Source organism: Thunnus maccoyii, chromosome 21 (assembly GCF_910596095.1).
Source record: "Thunnus maccoyii chromosome 21, fThuMac1.1, whole genome shotgun sequence".
NCBI lineage: Eukaryota > Metazoa > Chordata > Actinopteri > Scombriformes > Scombridae > Thunnus > Thunnus maccoyii.
The window spans coordinates 4,731,074-4,753,353 of record NC_056553.1 but is presented as its reverse complement, the minus strand read 5'-3'; the positions used below and the strand labels follow the sequence as shown (position 1 = coordinate 4,753,353).

The 22,280-nt window shown below is 40.3% G+C and overlaps 1 protein-coding gene across 12 annotated transcripts in view; it reads left to right on the top strand.

Moving 5' to 3' along the window:
- LOC121887810 (cadherin-20-like) overlaps window positions 1–22,280 on the top strand; it is a 96,767-nt gene that overhangs the window by 62,702 nt on the left and 11,785 nt on the right. For all 12 annotated transcript variants that reach the window (XM_042398837.1, XM_042398835.1, XM_042398844.1 and 9 more), the window contains 6 exons: window positions 3,494–3,821; window positions 8,065–8,359; window positions 8,776–8,895; window positions 14,940–15,107; window positions 16,657–16,844; window positions 17,452–17,705. In XM_042398837.1, coding sequence (XP_042254771.1) covers window positions 3,603–3,821; window positions 8,065–8,359; window positions 8,776–8,895; window positions 14,940–15,107; window positions 16,657–16,844; window positions 17,452–17,705 — 1,244 coding nt within the window. In that variant the 5' untranslated portion in view covers window positions 3,494–3,602. The remainder of the gene's footprint in view (window positions 1–3,493; window positions 3,822–8,064; window positions 8,360–8,775; window positions 8,896–14,939; window positions 15,108–16,656; window positions 16,845–17,451; window positions 17,706–22,280) is intronic.

The window sequence follows — 22,280 nt, the reverse complement described above, 5'->3', positions numbered from 1 at the left end:
ACTCGGAGTAAGATGATTCTACAATATGGTCCATCATTTTGTCACACTAGGTGCTCCCTCTGACAATCACCATCTCTTCCACTGTCACTCAATTTCTTCCTCCCTCTCAAACAAACACTTTTTCTTTGCAGGTGTTTCTTGCTTTTCAAAACAAACAGAAAAAAAAAAATCTCATGTATACCTATTTTTCGGTCCATTTTGACTTTGTTTCTTCTCATCGTGTTTTCTAGATAACAACCTAAAATTGTGTTATTTTCTTTGGAATATAATGGCTGATTTTTCAGCCGGGAAGAATGCTTCAGCACGGTGGGAAAATACCTCTTTGACTTAAGTCTGGCAAAGCTTTTTCATATGATTGCTCCTCCACCCTCCACCTCACTCCTCATCCCCTTCATCCCTTCTTCCCATCCCTTCACCTCGCCTTTTCACAGCATGTGTGTGGCAAACGCCAGCTGCTTTTTTTCTTTAAACAAGTGAAATGCCATAAGATTAGCAGGAGAGAGATGTGTGAAATGTTTTGCCAGCACAATTATGTAGCGAGTCACCTCATTAAGCACGACAAAATGGAGCAAAATGCTCGGGTGCGAGCTGTGACCTTTGAGGGGCGGAGCTGAGAGGGGAGGCCGAGAGGGGGCTGAACGGGGAGCTAATTTTACTTCATAATGGCAACCAGGCGGCTTGAATAGACAGAAAAGAAGGGAGCAGCGAGGTCAAGTGTCAGCCGTCCTGCCAAGCGGCCCTCGCAGTGTTTGTCTCTGTAGAAGAAGCCCAGAAACACACACACACACACACACACACACGCACACACACACAGTCGGCCCTGCCTCCTGCTGACAATGCAGCCATGCCCCCCCCCACCCTTCCCTTGCCTTTTGTGCCTCTTCAACAATGATTAACTGAGTTTGGCGATTCAGAGAGAGTCTACAGCAGCACAATGCACTCTCTCTTACAAACATAATGAAGTCAACCCATGAGTCAAACAGTCTCTCTTTCTTCCGCTGTTTTTTTTTTTCTTTTTATATCGGCCCCAAACTTTCCATCTCTCCCCCTGCTAACAGCCTCTTTGCTTTTCTTAACCCCCCCCCACCACCACCACCACCACCCCTTCTGCTTTCTCTCTGCCTTTTGACCATAAATCCGCCTTTTTTTCCCCGAGCTCGTTAATGCAGGAAGAGCGGGCAGATGCGTCCGTCCTCCTAATACATAAAAAAACAAGATGCAGATGGAAAGAGGCAGCCTAGGTGCCATGCACTGCATGTGAAAAGGTATTGATTAGCTCAAATCGATGCATAACCTTAAAAAGCATCTCCTGCAAGGAATTCGAGGAATTGACCTCGCCGATCTTAAAAGATTCCTATGATGCTCGTTTCAAAAAAGAGCGATGCGGAGGGAGATAGTATTTAGAGGCATGAAACATCCAGACGATACCATAGGGACACGGAAAATCTGAGATATGGGTGAAAAAAAAAACACACACACAGTTCTCTTGTAATGAGCGGTGTGCAGCGCTGAAGGGAAACTTGTAGTACATGGTGTGAGCGGAGCTTAGGAAGGCTGTTTGCAGAAACACTACAGTTTCAGAACATCACACCCCCAGGCCTTTTACAAGAGGTGTGAAGGAGCTCACCTCTCCTCATGACAGGAAGAAGAGGGAGGAAGGGAAAGAGGATGGTTGCACTTTTTTTTCTCTTTTTGCTTTGCTGACTTGAAATGTCTGATTGTCCCGTGCAGCAGGGGAAGGAGCTGAAACAGGTGGTATCAACCAGTGCACCATCAAGGCTCCAAAAAGCACCATTAATTAAGTTTTTATTAAAGTTTTAAGCTAATTTCCAAATTAGCTAAAAATTAGATTATATATACCACGAGTTAAGGTTGGTTTATGGTCAATCAGAACTGACTTGTGTGATCACGTTGATCACGCAGCTGTCATGGGGAGAGGGGAGTGACGTGAGATCGTTCAAATGCGACGATAACAGTGCATATTTTTAGACGGTTTCTCCTTGAAGGCATTCATTGTGTTGCTCTTGGTTGTTCATGTTAAAAGTGGCTGAAATGGTTACGCCAGGAATGTAAAAAGAAAGCTAGAGAGACAAGTTAATGTCCTCCTTGATCCGATGTCAGAAAGGTGTGGGGTGAGGTGGTTTCAGAAGCTATTTGACCATCTGAAAAGTACGTCTGATGGCGTTTAAAAGCCCCTTTAGGCTGCTGTCATGTCTGTGTACAGCGTACAGAGAGAAGTCAGGAGGCAATTAGCTTAGCTGAGCTTGAGGTGAGTCAGTAAATACATCTACCAAAACCTCTAAATTTAATCTTTTCAAAAAGAGAGATGGAAAAACCACAAAATGTGGTTTTAGAGGAGTTATAAACAACAGTTTATCCATCCGCCTGTTGTGTCATCTTGTGTCGTCATGTGGTTGACAAGATGATGTGACTCTAACTCACCTCTTCCAGATGTTGTCCAACAAGTAGAGTTAAAGCACCATTTTTTTTGCAAAGCCAAGATAACGTTGCAGTTGCATACACCGCAACATGTCCAGTCTCTTTCACCTCTATTTTTTGAATTTCTGGTGGAGTGAAGGCCTGTGATTGGCTGCATGACATGAATGTTTTGCTTACAGTAGCAGTAGCTAAGCTATGTACTGCAAAGTTGAGGTGGAGTACCGAAAAATCTCCAGTGTCTGGTGTAACGTGATCATATTTGTCTTCTGAAAAGGAAATAAGACACATTTCATCCATACAGTGTTTTTGTGTGACTTTTTTTGACCATTTTGTCTGTATTTTAAGGTGTGCAGGTGACCAGATATTAGGGAGGAGAGAGGGGGAATGAAACACAACAAAGGTCCCCAGCAGGGAATCAAATCTGGGATGTTGTGAACAAGTACATGGTTTACATCTTTAACATTATTTAGATTAAAGGAATAACATACACAGTTTCAATATCAGCACAATGTACACAATCTAATGATCAACAATGACGACTGTGATTAAAAAAACAACATTTTTCATATTGCTAAGTAGGCTGTCTCCCAGTACTATCAACATAAAAGGAGATCAAGTATTACCAGAGAGGATATCATAGTAAATTCTCTCTTTTGCAATATGCCAACTATTCTGGAGCTTCCACTCCAGTGGAAATTGAAAATGCACATAAAAACAGGTGGATGGAAACCTATTGCCCCCCCCCCCCCCTCTTCTTCTCCTCTCATATTAGCTCCTCTCCTCTTCCACGTGACCTCATCGGCAGTACAAGAGGAAGCCCCTCTTTCAGCCGTGATAAGGCACACACCGACACACACAGAAAGCTCATTATAACTCAACAAAAACTCAGTAGTAGAGGGCTGATCTGGAGGAGGGAGAAAAAAGATTGCGGATGTGTGTCACCCTCAGGTTTCAAACACTGCAACACAGTGTTGATGCTCAGTATACAACAAAACGATGATCCAAAAGGACATAAATCTGAGACTCATCTGTCCTCTTCTCTTTTATCTTCCAGGGCATCAACAGTAACTAGAAAGAAGGAAACCAGGAGGCAACTGTACTTGAGTGGCAAGAGGAAACTAGAAGAAGGAAATAAGACTTTTCAAATACTACTCTGCTTCACAATGGGAGCCCGATTGCATCTTCCAGCAGTTTCCAGCACCTTGCTCCCTGTGGCCCTTGGCATTTTGACCCTTCTGCCTCATATCCTTCTGGGTAAGCCCGCAGCGGAGGAAAGCACAGAAAGCTCACCACTGCTCCAGAGGGTGAAGCGAAGCTGGGTGTGGAACCAGTTCTTTGTCCTAGAGGAGTACACTGGACTGGAACCACTTTATATTGGAAAGGTCAGTGAACACTATATACTGTACTGTATCCACACACATACACACACATAAAGGTAAACCCCGGAGAAATGTAAAGCATGGAGGCCTCTGGGTTGGTTGGGAGGCATCTTGACCTTTGACCTTTCTACTCGTTGCACCTGATGTGAAAGGTGACTCAGTGTAGGTGCTGCAAAAGAGATTTCAACTTTCAAACTGTGCAAACTAAAGGATCTATAAGGGAGCTCTCAGCTGCTTGGCGGTAATCTACAGCTTGGCCAGAGATGAGCTCATGAATGCAAAAGAGGAGATCATGAGTTGGCTTCAAGAGCTGCAAAAAAAAAAATCCCAATTTAATCCCTGGATGCACTGCATCCATACTAAGACAGCCCTTCTTCTATCCACTTTGAACCAGAGCCAGACAGCAGTGATTGAGGTAATTGACTCGAACCAAGGCTTCACTCAGTCGGCCCTGTTTCACAGAAGTGGACGGTACGTCCACAACACAACTGACATGCTCTGAAAAGAGAAGCCAGTGGATGCTCACAAAAGAGCACTTTGATCGCTCAGTTGCTAAAGTGGATTGAACATTTGATCAATAGTTGTAAGGCCAGTCATCATCAGCGGAGAGACACAACAATCTTGCAAACTGGGCTGAAAATTGCCATTATATTACTAAGAGACAGTTTTTAGTTAAGCTTTTAAGTGGCAGAGTTGTCATGTGTGCAGGGTTTGAGCCGCAGCTCGCTGTTGCGACAATGTGTCCTTAAATATCCTTCGACTTCAACCTTGTCCCCATAAAATCAATGCTGTTAGCAGGCTTCTCATGTTTAGATGTTATTAGTCGATTACGATCATATCATGTTGTGAGTTAGCCACACTACAAAATGAAACTGTTCTCTGGTTAAATGCATGACATTTGTACAGTCAGACAAAGATGGTTTTGTTATGGAAAGTCGGCTGTCTCAGTACATAAACAATCTTGCGTTAGTCACCTGTGCATGTTTATTTTCCAGCCTTGTGCTTCAGCAAATGTAACATTAGCTCAGCAGCTACAGGAGAGACTCAGAGCTGTTAACAGGATCATTTAGTATCTTACCAGCAGTCATCATTAAGTTTAATGCCACATTTGTATATAATGATTTTTTTAAAGATATATTTCAGAGCATATTTTGCCTTTAATGGATATCTTATAGTAGATAAGCAGAAAGAAAAGAGATGTTGTGGTTGTGTGCCATTCACAGTAATCGCTTGGCTACCAGTAATTTTAAGTATCCAACTAATGTAGCTACTGTCACTCTGTGTGAGTGGTAATGCAACAGGTGCATCAGGAGAAAGTAACTTAAACACACCTGATGAAGGTCGGACAGAATGAAACATTGTGAACTAATTAGCGAAACAGTGTGTGCAAACTTTTCTTGTTGTTTTTAAATAGATTTAAAGTAAAATACAGATAAAATATTTGATAGTGGCATAGTAAAACTTTGGAGATATCCAACAGAAAGTGTGTTTGCATAATGGAAAACAACATTAGTTTAACATGATATATAATATTACTTTCTTACACTCAACAGGTGTACAGTTATCACAGTTTTGCTTTTTGACCCCCTTGAATGGAAAAGTAATGGGCCCATTTGACCCCACTTCTATATAATCCTGGCTCCAACACTGTATGTACATGATGCTCTGCATGTAAATTGTGAATTCAGTAACGTCTGTTCCTGTTTTCATCACCCAATAACGAACAGAAACTGAAAACCCTACAGAGCGTTCAGTCAGAACTTGGATATAAGAGATTAATTATATAAGATTTTTTTTTCCTCCAAATTCCTAAACATATACCCTGATTGATTTGCCTTTGCCTCAGCATTCCTCGTTGACTTTTAAAGCACTACGGTATTAACCACTCATCCTCTGAAATTTCCCCGTTGGGAATGATGTAAACCTTCCTAATTAGTGTTCTGGAATAATCTCATCGCAATCGCTCGGGAATACTGAGGGAAATACTGGATTCCAAAAAGTCACATGCTCTGATTGGATAGAAGAGTAATAAGTCCTGAGAGATTGCTGCTATAGCGCTGTATAAAAAGCACAATATCTGCGTAGCATATGTGGTATGAAGAACTACTTAAAGATGCTGTTTTGCTGTATATTCTCTTCCATTTTACCTATTCATCGCTTCCATTTTGCGTTTCTTTGCCGGTTCTTTTCAAGCCATCCGCTGTAATTTTTCCAAGCTGAATGAAATAGGTGATGCTGACAAGCTTCTACCTAGAGAGCCACTCAAGGTAGAGAGGCATTGTAGGATATGATAAAGCTGGAGAAAAATGTCCTCTAGCCTCCCTCCTTTGTTTTTTTTCTCCTTAGTTCAGCCTACCTTGCCTCTCCTCTCCGTCGAGGCACATAGCAGACTTAGTATTCAAAGCCGTCGAGATGTCGGCGGTTTGTGCTTTGGGGCCGGGGGCCGAGGCCGAGCAGGTAATTGATAGCCTGAGTGTCAAACTCCCTCCTTTCATAGGCTTCGGTGGAAAGGAAAGATCAGTGAAGAAGGTGGCGGATGAGCAGGAGAGAAGGCACCGGCCCTGAGATATATCACCGCGAGACACGGGGCTGAAGCCCACAATGGGGTGTTGATTAAAAAATCTATTCTGGGCCGAGCTGGGCTACGCAGCGCTTTGCAGGAGAGAGCGCAGGTGGGCACGTTGTCCGAAGAGATAGGAAAAGCTGTATTGTCTGCCAGCTCGGGAATGATAGGTATTGTGAGGATTACTGCTGAACTACCGCCGGAATAACAACGAGTGCTGTAACTGTAAACTTTTAGCAGTTCGACAACCTCAGCTTGGTCATTTCACTTAGTGGCCCCAAATGACACAAAGGCCAAGTATCTTGAAAGAAGTGTGCTTTGAATCAGCGGGGGGGGGTTGTCAGCGCTGTGTTGTGTGTTTACTGTGCATGCCTGTTGATTATATATGAGACAGACGTCAATGGGGGCATTTAATTCCGCTCTGCTAGTGTGATGGCAGTAAGTACTCATCATACGCAGAGATCCTACAAAGTAAGGAGTGATTGCACATCAATAGGCTGTCATTTGCACTTACAGGCCACAAAAGGCTTCTGATTGCACCGCAGGGCCCGTGGCAACAAACGGGGCTGTAAGCTGTGATTAGATGTCAACTTAGAGCTACAGTATTATGGTACGCATATAACCACGTACCACCCATAGAGGTCTAGAGTTAATTTACCCCCCTGGTCCAATTAGGAAGGAATTTGTTGACAATATGCTTTTATGTACTTTAGTATATAGAATGAAAAGAAAAAATGTTGTGAAAATGACTTTAAACTGCTTTTTGAAATAGCATAATTAGCATTGTTTACTCATTGCTAAATCTGGGTTGTATAATGTTAAATTAATTGGAATTGCCTTTATGAACAGAAAACATTAGGACAGTGATGTTGGCTCTGTAGTCCAACACTTTGAATTTGAAATTAGCTTTAATTTTAGGGTTTTACATCCACATAAGGTGAACAATGTAGGAATTACTACCGCAATTGGACAAGAAGACTTTATTATTTGGTTCCAAATCTTTAGCAGTCACTGACAATGTAAAAGGCAACAAACTATTATTTTCATTTTTGTTTTTTTTTTTGTTTCTTTTGAGTAACTGATTAAATGTTTAGTCGATAAAGTTTCGTTCAATCATGAAAGTGCCCAAAGCGACGCCTTCAGATTGCTTATTTTTTCTGTTCAACAGTCTTTAAACCAAAAATATTGATTTTAAAATGATATAAAACTGGAAAACACAGCAAATCCTCATATTTGAGAGGCTAGTTCCAGCAGATATTTGGCATTTTTGTTTATTAATGATCATCTTGTTGATTTATCAGCTATTACAGTCTTGGAGATTGAAACAGGTGACATCACTGTACCGCTGCATTGTGCTAAGACTGGGAAACTCTCTGGAGTCCTAAAATGTTCACATAATATACATGTAAACATCAAAAATATGTCACTTTCCCAATACGTATTTATTAACATTTTTGTCAGTTTCATCCTGTATAATGATTTTAAATATTGATGCCTTTACAGTTTGTTTGTTTTTTTACAGTTTTGACACAGATTTGACCACTTTGGAAGTTTTTTTGTTGTTTCTCAGTGATAATAAAAGCCATTCAAAATCTCCAAACTAAATGTTAAAAAATGGATATTTTCTTTTGAAGATGCGCCTTGTGAAATCTTTTTCTGACTGACATGTAAACATCTCCGCAGCTCCACTCAGACATGGATAAAGGGGACGGCTCCATTAAGTACATCCTGACGGGTGAGGGTGCGGGCACCACCTTCACCATCGATGACAGCACGGGGGACATCCACGCCATTCAGAGGCTGGACCGGGAGGTGAAGGCCCAGTATGTCCTCCGCGCCCAAGCCCGCAACCGCCTGACGGACAGGCCTCTGGAACCCGAGTCCCAGTTCATCGTCAAGATCCAGGACATCAACGACAATGAGCCGAGGTTTCTGGACGGACCCTACCAGGCGACTGTACCTGAAATGTCCAAAATAGGTAAGGGAATAGACCGAAATAAAGGCTGACAGATGGACGGAGAGAGAAACTATACTGTTTCCTGTGCATGTCTGTTGTGTTTGTTTTCAAGGGAGCGGCTATTGTGAGTTTGCAGCCTTGGTGAACAATAGCAAAGTACATAATAACCCTGCAGAGTTAACGTTGTAGCTTGTTCTTACTGGCTTTTCTCCATCTGCTTCATTTACTATTCATAAACCTACTTTTGTGGTTACTTTGATGTAAATAAACATAGTTAATTCCTTGAGATGCTCAAGCCACAGATGGAAAAAACCCCAAATTGTGATTTAAATGATGATATTTGCGTAGCTGTTCGGCATCTTCCTCATTCGCCTCTTAACTCCTTCTTCTCGTCCTCTTGTCCACCCATCCTCACCCTTTATACTTTCTTTCCCAAGGTACATCTGTGATCCAGCTAACCGCTACTGATGCCGACGACCCCACATATGGCAACAGTGCTCGTGTGGTCTACAGCATCCTGGAGGGCCAGCCTTACTTCTCAGTGGACGCTAAGACTGGTATGGCTGCACATCTGCTGCAAAACTCACTCTGAAACACCTGTAACCAGGGCCATGGGCACCTGTTTATGTTTTAAAATCGTGGGGGGCAAACTTGGAAAGATACAAAATTGTGATTTAAAACAAATTTCCTGCATTTCTACACCACCTAACCTCTTGGATTCAGTCAAGAAACAGCCACCTGCACTAGTCTAGATTAGTTAGATTGAGAGTGCCAGGAAAACCAAGAATGCATCAAGAACAGTGTATAAATTGGGTGGATCAGGACAGGAAATGATTATTAGAATAATGGCTATTGGTGGGAGAGGAAAGGGACAGATGTGCTGCTGCCAGAAGAGCTGCTGACTGAGCTGACTCTGAGCAGCATGCATGGAAATAAATTACTATATAACAGATTTGTGTATATTTCTGGCTTTCCCCCTGATGGTCTGAATAAATCCCTGCTGCACAGTGCTGCTCTTTCTTGTCTGTCTGTGCGCTGTCAGTGTTCTCTTTTTGCACTGTGACGTTATCAGATGTGAATTTGTTTTTCACTGCATGACAAAAATGGATGTGTGGCATGAGAGCATGTGAAAAATGTCAATTGCATGAGTCTCACGGTCAATGCGTGAGAGTTGGCAGCCCTGTTAATAGCAACGTTACACTTAAAAGAGCGGACTCTGATTCGGCTCCTTCTTGAACGTCCAATCTCAACAGCTAAATCCTGTCTGATCAGCAAGCTAACGTTACGTGGACAGGCTGGCAAATTTAGCTAGTGTTGACCTGCAGATTGGTTTGGCATTTCAGTGACAGTAGGAACAAACAGTCAGCCATGTGTTCAACTGGACCAATTCGAAGGGTGGTCCAAGAATGTGTAATTTTTTTATTACTTGTTTTTGTCAGGCTGCTTAAATATAATCACCTGTTTGCAGAGACTGTATGATGATAAGTTTAATTTTAAAAAGATGAAAGGTGGTGTAGCAAAGCCATAACTTAACTCCCCCTAACTGAATAATGGGGATGCATTTGCTCCACTTGCTCCATTGCTCAGGCACCTTTGACCAGAGCAACCAACGTTTTTATCCATTGCATGAAGAGTCTGATGGATTTCAAACTTCGCCAGACACTTTCACTATTTTATGAGCTACATATGAATTTATAATGAGCATGAATGATGTTAGATGACCTGATAAAGTCGACAAACTTGGCAGACAGTTGGTGTTAATTCCCAACCTTGTTTATAACACTGGATCACACTATAATTGCAGAACAGTCTGATTTTAGCAGTCCACACTCTAAGCCCCTGTGTATACCAACCAGCTCTGAATGTGGGAAGCTCAGCATGGCTCCTGTTGTTGCTATGAAACTACCAAACTCACTTGCTAAGCTCAAAGTGTGAAAATTAGGACAGAATAAGACAGGCAGCCCCTTGTACCTTCTAATGTAGTGATTGAGTGTTTCAAGAAACAGTCTTATAAGACAAAGCTCACAGGTTCAGTCTCGTAAAAACATAAAAATATATCCATAAGTCATCACTTGTCATTACAGGACCATAGCAGTGATTTTGCATATTTTAGCCTGTTTACCACAAATTAAATATACTATTTTCTAACATTTTATATACACAGAGAAGATAAACTTTACATTTATTTATGTCAAAGTTACATTAAAAGAATCACATTGACATTAGAGGGAAATACACTTATTTGCTTTCGTACTGAGATTTAGATGAGGAGCCTACAAAGCTAGAGCCAGGAGGCTGTTAGTTAGCTTAGCATAAAACAGCTAGCCTGACTAAAGTTTAACAAATGCCTTCCAAAAGATCTAAAGCTCACTAATTAACACATTTCATTTTGTTCGTTTAATCAGTAGTTTTTTTTTAAATCTAGACAAAAGCAGGCTAGCTGTTTTCCCGTTTGTAATCTTTATGCTATGCTAAGCTAACCGCCTCTTAGCTGTAGCTCCATACTTAACACACAGACACTAAACTGGTATCAATCTTCTAATATTACTAATATATTTCACAAAATGTTGAATTGTTTCTTAAAGAGGAATGATTGAAGCCTTTATTTATATAAACAAAATAATGTTTGTAAGGAACCATACGTTTTAGTTACATTATGTTCCAGCTATTTTATTCCCTTGATTATTATTTTAATCTGACAAGAGAATAAATAATAAAAATCAAATGAAATTGCCCACATAAATTTACCTTTTTCATTGGTGCACCATACACCCGCAGCAGAATGTTTCTTTTAAAATGTGAAGAGGAAAACTTGGAGGGGTGAGATGAATGGAGTCGGATTAGTGTACAGACAGTTATGCAAGGTTACAACAAGAAGTAAAATAAGATAAACTCCTATTTTAACATGTTGCAACCTTAGGAAACGACCTACCCAGCGAAAATCCAATAGTCAACTTTATTTTGGTTCATATTTTGGTTTCCTGACTGTAAATCATATTGAGGGTAAGCGGGCCGTATTCTTGTTTCTGTATCTTTAGAAAAAGGAAAAATTCTGTTTATTCTGCTGTCAGCATAAAACAGTATTTCATCCCAGCTATAGACGAAAAAATGAAACAATACAGTTGGTTTTGTAAATATAAATGAAAAAGGGAGAGTTTCAGTCGTTTTCTTGTTTCTGTTTTCTGTTGGTTCTTTTTTAATTTCTCCTGCTGTCGTTCTGAGGCTTTAATTTGGGGACACAATGCAAAATATGAACACGTACAGCCCAAACCCCCAGCTCTGTTAATGGCATCCCTTTTCTTACTTTTAAGCACAAAACATCACTTGACCTTGGTTGGATTCTGCTACATCATGTATGGATCTGTTTGTTAATAATACATGGTTGATAATAGAGTATAAGTAGGATCCAAACAGCAGGGAGAGCTATCTGCAAACAATGAAATCAGGCATCCTTGAAGGTTGAGTTCTGGTTACATGTTCTGCAATAACCTCATTGTAAAACCTGCATTAACATGATTAACATGAAGGAGGACAATAATTAGATTTATCCATTAACCACAGACATATTTTGTACCAAGGCTGGTTGATTTTATGTGACATAAGATGCAGTTCCTGAAGGGCTTTTTGTTGTTTTTTTAATCAATTATTGTCTCTGGGGGTGGACTGACAGTGCAGATAGAGACTCGGCTCTGTACATTCTTAAAAAAGTTGTGTCAATTCCCAACACACTGATGATGTGTTTCTGCAAGGACCACACATTTTGTGTTACTTTTAACACACCTACTGTGTTGAGAGTTTTAACACAAGATTTGTTTTGGATTTTCAAACACAGTGATTGTGTAAAACACAATATGTGGTCCTGATATAGACACATTACTATGTTAAATAAAATGTGCTATTTCTATTCCTAAGGACTTGAATTTAAATAAGCAGGCACCCAGTTGTAGAAAAAAGGTTTACATTTATTGTACAATTCAACAATCATGGTTATGAGCATAAAAGATTTCAATTACAATTGAATTTTACATGCATATGCATATGTACATGCATACTTGGTCGCCCTGGAAACATGACAACAGGCTTAATGATCTGATATCTGCAAGGTGCTAACCATTTCAATTACATCTTTTTTTGTCCACCACATGAGCGATTTTTCTGACAGCCTGAATTTGTCTAAAGTTTATAAATACTCACCTTTGGAAACCAACTTTTACAAGCTACCATCCTTTTAGTGTCAGTTTCAGTTTAAGTTTGGATTTGCTTATTTTTGATGCAAGCATGCACCCCTACGATTATTGATCTTTCCTTCTGTCCCACCACACTGGTGTCACGGTTATACATTTCCTGTCTTAAGTGTTAGTCATTCCCTTCTAAAAACCTGTTCAAGTGTACACATGGCCAAGAAATCAAGTTTCTCCAGCAGAAAGCGTGCTATGTTAACTGTGTTTCTCCGTAACCTCACTAAAAGAAACCCAGTTGCAGCTGTAGCTCAGGTGGTAGAGAGGGTTGAGCATTAATTGAAGGATTGGTGGTTTGATTCCCAGTTCCTCCTGTCCACATGTTGAAGTGTCCTTGAGCTACATAGTTTCACACAAAGAAAGTTCACACAAAGCAAGACAGTGCAAACATCTAACATTTTTTTAAAGGGTACGTGTCATGCACATCTCCAGGTCTGTGTTTATGTTCTGGGGCTCTAATGGAATATCTTTCCATGATTTACAGTTCAAAAAACTCCTTTTCTATCTTATACTGGCCCTGTATGCAGCCCCTCAGTTCAGCCTATATCTGAAACACTTCATAGATAAAACAGACACTATTAGATCAAATTAATGTCAATGTCAGCCTATGAATCTTAATACCCAAGAACACTGGAGAAATTTGTCCTGGTTGATGCTGAGATGCTTAGCAGTTATTTCTCAATTAAAACCAGCAACCTGCTTTTTAGATCCCATTCCCACATCCTTTTTTAAAACCGTTTATAGCTTTTTTGATGAAGATTTACTCAACGTTGTTGACTACTCTCTTCAGATGGGTGTTTTCCCTACTGCTCTTCAGACCACCATAGTTAAACCTCTTCTGAAGAGGTGTTCAGGCCAATCATAGCACTGAGACAGCACTAGTCAAGGTTGTAAATGACCTCAGGTCATATATGGATATGAAAAACTTTCTGTATTAGTACTTCTTGACTTAAGCGCAGCCTTTGATACAGTAGATCACTCGAGTCTTTTAGGTAGACTTCACAGCCTGATTCGCCTCTCTGGTACTGTTTTTAATTGGTCTTATTGATCTTAATCTTATCTTACTGATAATCACAGAATTTTTTGTAAGCATGGATGAATGTTCATCTAAAAGATATAAAATTAATTGTGGTGTTCCTCAAGGTTCAATTTTAGGTCCGCTTTTTAATCTCTACGCGCTGCCACTTGGAAATGTCATCAGGAGACACAGGAGGCATAAATTTCCATAGCTATGCTGATGACACACAGCTTTACATTGCCGTGTCTCCTGATGAGTGAGGGCCAATAGATGCCCTTTTTAACTGTATTTTAGATATCAAGTTATGGATGGCAGAGAATTTTCTACAGCTCAGTCAGGACAGAACTGAAGTCTTGGTCATTGGTACTGAAACTCAGAGAGACTAACTCAATGCAAAACTATCCCTGTCAACAAGTAAAAAACCTTATCTTTGATTCAGATCTTAGTTTTGAACCTCACGTCAGGAACATATCTAGGAATGCATTGCATCATCTTGAGAACATCGTCAGAGTGCGACCATTTCTCTCCCAAGCCAACACAGTTTAGTTTACTGTCTCCACCATTTTAGCTCCTGTCTCCTGAAGGCCCCTCTCCAGATGAGCCCACTCTGTTCTGATTGGTTAGCTTCAGAAAGCTACTGGAGGCTACATAAACAAACAGTAGCACTTGGGTTTTACTTCTTTTTCTCATTCTTTTTTCTTTGAATCTGATCCAAAATATGTGATTGAACAACACGAACAACCCTAGCAACAAAGGCTACAGAATAGATGGCCGTTTGTGGGCATATGTGAACAATCTGACATCATCACAAGGAGGAAGTAGAGGTAACTTTGCAAACGGAGTGTTCAGAGCAGGCTGAAGCCCTGGCTTTTCACTTCAAGGTGACATTTTTTCATACGTTCACTTAAAATTTTGTAACTTTGACCATGTTCAACATAGACATCCGACATCATAACAGTATAAAAATAACAGAAAATCAAGAAAAGCAAGACATGTCCCCTTTAATATGGCAAAAGTGCCACATTTTTTACACTTCTAAGTAACTTTTTTATGTGCAGAAGCACACAAAAGCATCAAAAAACATTTTAATCTGTTCAGTCTGAAGTACGTGGGTGGAAAGTTCTTTTTTACTGCAGCAAAATAATACACTAGTTGTGTTTATACCTCATTGTGTGGTGCAGCTTTAAATGAGAAACCACCTACAGAGTAGAATAAAATGACTAGTCTCATTATAAAACATTCAATGACACCACCATCACTCGGGCACATGAACCTAATCTGTGTCACCAGTTTGCTGTTGCTGACCTTTGATTCACTTCTTGTGTGTTTTGGTGTCTCTCCTCAGGTGTGGTCCGCGTCTCTCTGGCAGACATGGACCGGGAGACCAGAGAAAACTACACTGTGGTCATCCAGGCCAAAGACATGGGTGGCCAGCTGGGGGGGCTTGCTGGCACCACCACCGTCAACATCACTCTCAGTGATGTCAACGACAACCCACCCATGTTTGACCAGCGTAAGAGATAGCTTGCACTTCATACTTCCTGCACTCAGTCTTATTTATCTCCCCTTTTTCAATTTTTTCCTTTCTCATTTTACCCTCTGAACCCTTGTCACCGTCTTCTAATCCCTGCTGATACTCTTCCAACTGAAAAAAGGAACAAAATTAAAATGTTCTACACACTTTCTCTCTGCAGTAGAGAAAAGGTGTGAATAAAAATGCAATAATATACATTGTGAAGCTGAGAAATGGATCACAAAATTACAAAATTAATCTGATCAGTTATGACTCCCATGTTTGCATACATTACTTTAAATATCATACATTATCAACAGCCTAAAAATGCAAACACGCTTATAGTCTTTGAAAAATGTCCCACTGCAGAAATCTGAATCCAAGGTTTGAGAATATTACTCCAGACTTTTTTCATCACATGTTGTATTTTTCAATTTAGTTTTATATTAGAAAAGATGTGTTTGAAACGTGGCTAATATATTTTTTCATTGAAGAGATTCTAATGTGCTCTAAAACCTAAAAGAGAGGTATTCTAAAAAATAAAAATACTGAACCTTGAAACTGTTTTTTTCTCTTTTCATACTTATAGATAGAATAAGAAAGGATATTTGTACAATCACAATTAGTTTCCATTCCAACAAATATCATGAGTGTACCCTTACAGTTATCACATGTGTACAGTGAACCCTGTATGTTACCCTATAGTATGTGCAGACATCTGTGGCTGAAACGCACCACGTACCTCATACCTTTTCACATTTTTTTAACAAAACTTGTTGTTTGTAGTGCTTTTCAGTGAGTAAGTCTGCCTGCAACAAAACTACATTTAAATTTCATGTGTGATCGCTTATATCCAAAGTGACACACACGCTGCCACACAGCCACTCCACATCTATCCATCTAATTTCTTGCAAGCATCCAGCCGTTAGCCCCTCTGCCCTTCTTTCCATGTCCACTTCTGGTCACCAGTCCCTGGCCATTTACCCCCTGGCCTCCTCCCTCCCATCCTCCCCTCAGCCACCAGTCGCCCCATGCTGTCTCTTTGATTATCCCAATTTCTGCTTCTCTCATTACCGTCTTCTTGAGGTCAGGGGTTGTGTAGTTGTCTGCGGCCATCTCAGCTTGGCCGACGGGTGTCTTCACTCCTAGACAAAGAAAACACCCGCCCACTTCCACTTCCATCACTGGTCCCCCACCAATTAGCGCCATCACTTCGATGGAACTTTGATTGGTTGTGAAGAGCTTCAGGGATTCCCCTCTGTCAAGCACAATGTGCAGGCATTTCACTTTGGACTGTAGGGAGGGCCACAAATTGGGCAGCTGTCACCTCTTCTTTGAGGTTAAGCGGTAGATGAAATTCAAGCCGACCCACGAGACAGTATATAACCCAATTGTGAGGCGTTTATGGAGCCATTCATTTTAGGCTGCCTGAGATGTGATTTTTAGAGGAGAGAGCAGCCGTGGAGGTGATGCTAGAGGTTTGGCTCCCTCTAGAGGATAAAAGGGTAAAACAGATGGAGGAGGTATAACGGTTCATTTATTTCCTCAGGGCTGTACCAGATGAGCATCCCAGAGTCAGCGACTGTGGGTTCAGTGGTGGGTCGTATCTGGGCGAAGGACAGGGACATCGGGGTCAACGCCGAGATGAAGTACAGCATTATTGACGGAGATGGAAGGGACACCTTTGACATCAGCACTGACCCCACCAACCTTTTTGGTATCATCACAGTGAAAAAGGTACACAAGGGAAAGGAATTTCAAAATGTATTTATATGTGTGTTACATGTTACACGTAAAACATATAATTGTTACATTTATTTGTCCTTGCATTAATCTTACTTGCTGTAAAGTAGAATAAGTGGGAAAAAAGGCAAGATTTTTAATTTTTGTATTAATGTTTATAACTTGTACACATTCATAATTCATAAATTATTTTTGCCTTTTGAGTAGAAAACATCAAGTACTTTGTAAAGTTGTGTCTACAGACCATTTTTGTTTCTTTTGGTGAATTCAGCACCAAAATGAATAAATTAAGTTTCTCTTTTGCAGGAACATCCATCTTCAAAATTGAATTTCTATCGTTTGATGTTTGTTACTTTCCACTGCTATTCCTCGCCTTTTTAGTGTTAGAGTAGCTATAGAAGAGCAAGAGATTCTTTCTTTAACACTAACACAGAGGCTGCAGATCAAAATTTAAGTGCCTCTTTAATGGCTTTTCAGCAACTTTTTACTGTAAGGAGCTTAATTTAACTGCAGCCAAAGTGCATCAGCAGTTCACTCAAGAATTTAAGGTGTCAGCTATATAACAGCTTTATTCACCTGAGTCTCTGTTTTCACCCACCAGCCACTGAACTTTGAGAGCAAGCCCAGTTACACTCTGAAGGTGGAGGGTGCCAACACCAACCTGGACCCTGCTTTCCGCCAACGCGGGCCCTTCAAGGATGTAACCATCGTGCACGTGAGCGTGGAGGACGTGGACGAGCCCCCGCTATTCGACTCGCCGGTGTACTACATCGAGCTGCCAGAAGACGCTGAGATCGGGACGGTGGTGAAGATGGTGTCAGCGAGGGATCCTGATGCTGCCAACAACACTGTGAGGTGAGGAAAACAACCACCACATACAAGAGACCTCCAGCACTATTCTGTGTTCATGTGGTTTATCAGGCTTCGCTAGCTGTTTTCAACCTACTCTCCTGTTGATTTCTGTTACACTAATCAGCTCTGACTGAACAAAATATCAGTTGTTCGAAAGTACTTTAGCTTTCTTTGCAAGTACTATACCCCTTTTCTTCCTTTTTTGAGCATTGAGCACCTCCCCTGCAGTTAAGCTACACAATGGGTCTACAATGAGTCTACAGTTCACAATTCAAAAAGAACAATTAATACTCCATCAAAGAAATGAATCTCGAAAACACATATCATGTAAAACAGATGTAAAATCAACGGGATATTTTCAAATCTGAATACATTATTCAACAGGGTACATCATGTATTTTATACAGTTTGGTTAGTATTATTTATATTCAGAAGTCTAGGAGGAAAATATAGCTTTCGTTTGCTGAAAATCTCTTTAGTCTTTACTTTATTAAAACATAAAACTGGTGTTTTTTTCTGTAGTACAGCAGAGCCGTAGACTGTTGGTCCGTCTTTTCTTTCCATTCATCTTGGATCCACTGGTTTGACCCCGCAGATACACCAAGTGTTGTTGGGAACTAAGACAATGAACCGCACATTGCTCCAGATGACTGTGTGTGTCAGAAAAAGTTTGCATTAGACAGCAGTAACTTACTTTATCTCTGTTACATCATTACAGTATTCTGTTTCATTTGCCCAATGCTGTCAAAAGAGATAAATTTTATTTACTGGCTTGTGATGCTTTTATGTGCTGCTGACAAGCTCTGAAATCACAGATATGAGCGTTTGCCGCTAAAATCTTTCATTTAGAGCTGCAACGATTGGTCGATCGACAGAATATTAATTGCCAACTAATTTGATAATCAATTCGTCACAAAATCGTCATTTTCTAAGAAAAAATTTAAAAATTCTCTCTCTCTCTGTTGACTGTTACTCAAGACAAAAAAAGACATTTGAGGACATCACCTTGGACTTTGGGAAACAGTGTTCAACATTTTTCACCATTTTCTTACATTTTATAGACCAAAAGACAAATCAATTAATTGAGAAAATAATCGACAGATTAATTGATAATGAAAATAATGGTTAGTTACAGCTCTACTTTCATTAATTCATTACTGCACCTGTATGTTGTCAGAAAATCAAAGCAGGAAGACAAACGATAAATAATACGGGCGTCATAAAAAGGATCATATGGATTTGACAACTCTGTCAAATAAATATAACAGTAACAATATAATATTTAGCGGCTGTTCGGCTGATGTCATTAAATTTCATTATTATAATTGTTAATTTCAGAGCATGAATTTAATGCATCAACACCCCAATGAAATGAATGTCAATGACAATAATTTAGACATGAAAACACATAAAAATCAACCTTATAAGTGCCAAACTTCATGAGAATGAGTGTTTCTCCCAATGCATGCTGGGACAGTTTCTGTAATGCCAATAAAACATATATGTCTAAAATTTTATTAGAACATTTAGCAGAATTTATTAATCTAGAACAATTGATCATAAGTTGCTCCAAGTGGGGATCAAACTACAGTTTTGTGGCTCTGCAGATGTGATGTGACCTTATAGCCAGCAGGGGGCAGCATCACAGCATGACTTTTCAAAGCAGGCTGCAACTGCAGGCTCTTCAGCAAAGCAACATGACTGAACCACCATTCACCAACATGTGTGTTGAGAGCTAAACAGTGGGACAACTAATTCTAATGTAGACGAGGATGAGGAGGGAAAACATAATAACAATGATAACAAAGATTTTCAACATCCAACAATTAGTCAACACACATAAATGAGAAGTGAAGGACTTTCACTTCTCTTAATTATCAGAGAGTATGTTTTGCGTTCTAACAGAACAGATGTGTGGTGGGTTGACTGTCCAGACTGCACCTCTCATAAACTAATTAGACATAAAGCCTTTAATTAGGCTATTAATCATCTGAAGGAATCAATGTCTGCAGCAGTAAATGAGTGTTTCACATGGCACAAGCTGTACCCCGTCCCAGCTGTCCGTTTTACAACCTGTATTAGGGCTGAAAGTAGTGCAAAGGAAATGAATATCGATAATACAGTGGCTGCTTGTGTGTGTGTGTGTGTGTGTGTGTGTGTGTGTGTGTGTGTGTGTTTGCTAAACTCCTCTGTCTATATGGACACTCAGCAGTTTTATCTCAAGTGCTGTGTCCGAAATCTCTCCCGGATTCATTCGTTCACTATCCCTCGAAAGCTCAGTGGATTTCTCTATCGTCAGCAAGAAAAGTGTGGGGAATATTTCACAGCACACAAAAAATATTTACTCTTAGAATCCATCCATCCATCCATTTTCTGATGCTGGTCTTGGTTGCAGTGGTGGCAGGGTGAGTACAGTAAGGTATCCCAGAGGTCCCTCTCCTCAGCTATGTCTCTAGGGAATCCTGCAAGTGTTCCCATGCCAGACGGGATATATAATCCCTCCGGTATGTTTCAGGGTCAGCCCCAGGGTCTCCTTCCAGTTGGAGAGGCCTGAAATACTTCCTTTAATGGCTAAACACGAAGGAGCAGAGGTTCAATGGGATGGGAACTCCTCACCCTGTCCAAGGATGACACCCAACCCTACGAACCTCATTTTGGTTTCCTGTGTCCATTAGAGTTGCAGCAATTAGTTGATTTATCATTAGTCTATCAAAGTAAAGTTAATGTGGAACTATTTTGATAAAGAATTAATTGTTCCAGTCATTTATCAAGCAAAAATGACAAAAAACTCTCTGGTTCCAGCTTCTTAAATGTGAGGATTTGCTGTTTTTGTCATATTTAACATTGAACTGAACACCTTTAGGTTCAGGGCTGTTGGTCGGACAAAACAACCAAACTGAAGGCATCACTGTGGGCTCTAAGAAACTGTGAATTCAGTCATTTTTCACTGTTTATAACATGTCATAGACTAAAAGATTATTCAATTAGTTGAGAAACTTATCTGAAGATTCATCGATAATGAAAAATTAGTTGCAGCCCTTTCAGTCAACAGTAAGGGACTCTGGACGAGAGAAAAATGCACAAATACCCATCTGTCTCCTCCCCTGAAACCAGCGGTTCTCGACCGTTTTGCTTGTAATACTTTACTGTCTGTTTTCTATTCCTTATCACCGGTCACATATCATAAGTTTGTTTAAGATTGTTTCATTTGATATTTTCCCAAGAGGTGAAACTACAGTGTATAGTATCAAAACCATGCAAGATTAAAGAAAGATATGAACCAATTTATGTAGCAGAAAGTTGTCTCCTATTACGATTAAGCAATATGAAGATGTGTATACTGTGAGACAATAGAAATTTGGAAACCACCTAATATTTTGCCGCATCATTTTTTACCAAGGTATCTGTTCCTTTAATACCTTGCAAACTGTCCTTGACTGCTTTATGGCTATATTGGATTTACAGGACACATTTTGTGATATTTTTATCTGCCAAAAACATTCCCATGGCGTTATTTTGTCAATAATCTCAATAAAATTTACATAAAATATACCAAATCGCAGCACATTTTGAAACTACAATCTAAAATGTCATACACAGAACCGTGACAGAGGATTTTATCCTATTTCCTGCCGTGCTAAATATCTCTCAAACCCTTTAGATTCTTAGATAGGAACCACTGAGCCAATTAGGCAACAACACTCTCATTCCTGAACAGCCGCCGATGCAGCTAAAGCTCCATTCTGAATATCATGCTTCGCTGAAATCCCCAGAGCTGGCACCGCATCCTGGCAGTGTATCAGTGAGAGATTTTTTTTTTAAAAGCCGGTTTGTAGCGTGAGCAGAGTTACGGCACAAGTAGCTGAGAGCTGAGGAATCAGTTAAGGGTGACAGTGAAGCGCTGAGGCCAGATACTGCAGCAGCAGCAGCAGCAGCAGCAACAACATCAGATGACAGATAACGACAACAAGCAGCAGGTGACCTTCAGTCTCTCTGTCTGTCTGATTTCCATTTTACATCTTTCTGTCCTTTCACTGACTGCAGCATGACTGGCAGATATATCTGAACCCACACAAGTACATGGCCCACACACACACACACACACACACACATAGCAGCCCCTCCTCATGACTGTGGAGGAGTGATATTAATAGAGATCCTTCAGGGAGATCCTTGCTAGCCGTAGATGTGCCAGTCACGACTGTTCCCTGTCGGAGTCCAAAACACACACACACACACACACACACTTACACACACACACACTGCAAACAACCCTACGGACATGAACACACACACACACACAGAGGATAAGACAGACATTAATGCTAAAGTGACTCTAATATGAGTTTGCTAATATTGTTCTATTATCAAAATTAGATCTTCACCAGTATGATGGAGATTAAATATTTTAATTATGTGTTTTGTAGGTTAATTATTCGTTTAAAAAGAGTAATGTGTTGCAGTTTATTAAAATATTTTTGAAGTCTTAAAGGCACAGTGTGTAGAATTTAGTGGCATCTAGCTGAACGGACTTGGCAGAAATGGAATATAATATTCATAAGTAAGTTTTTATTAGTG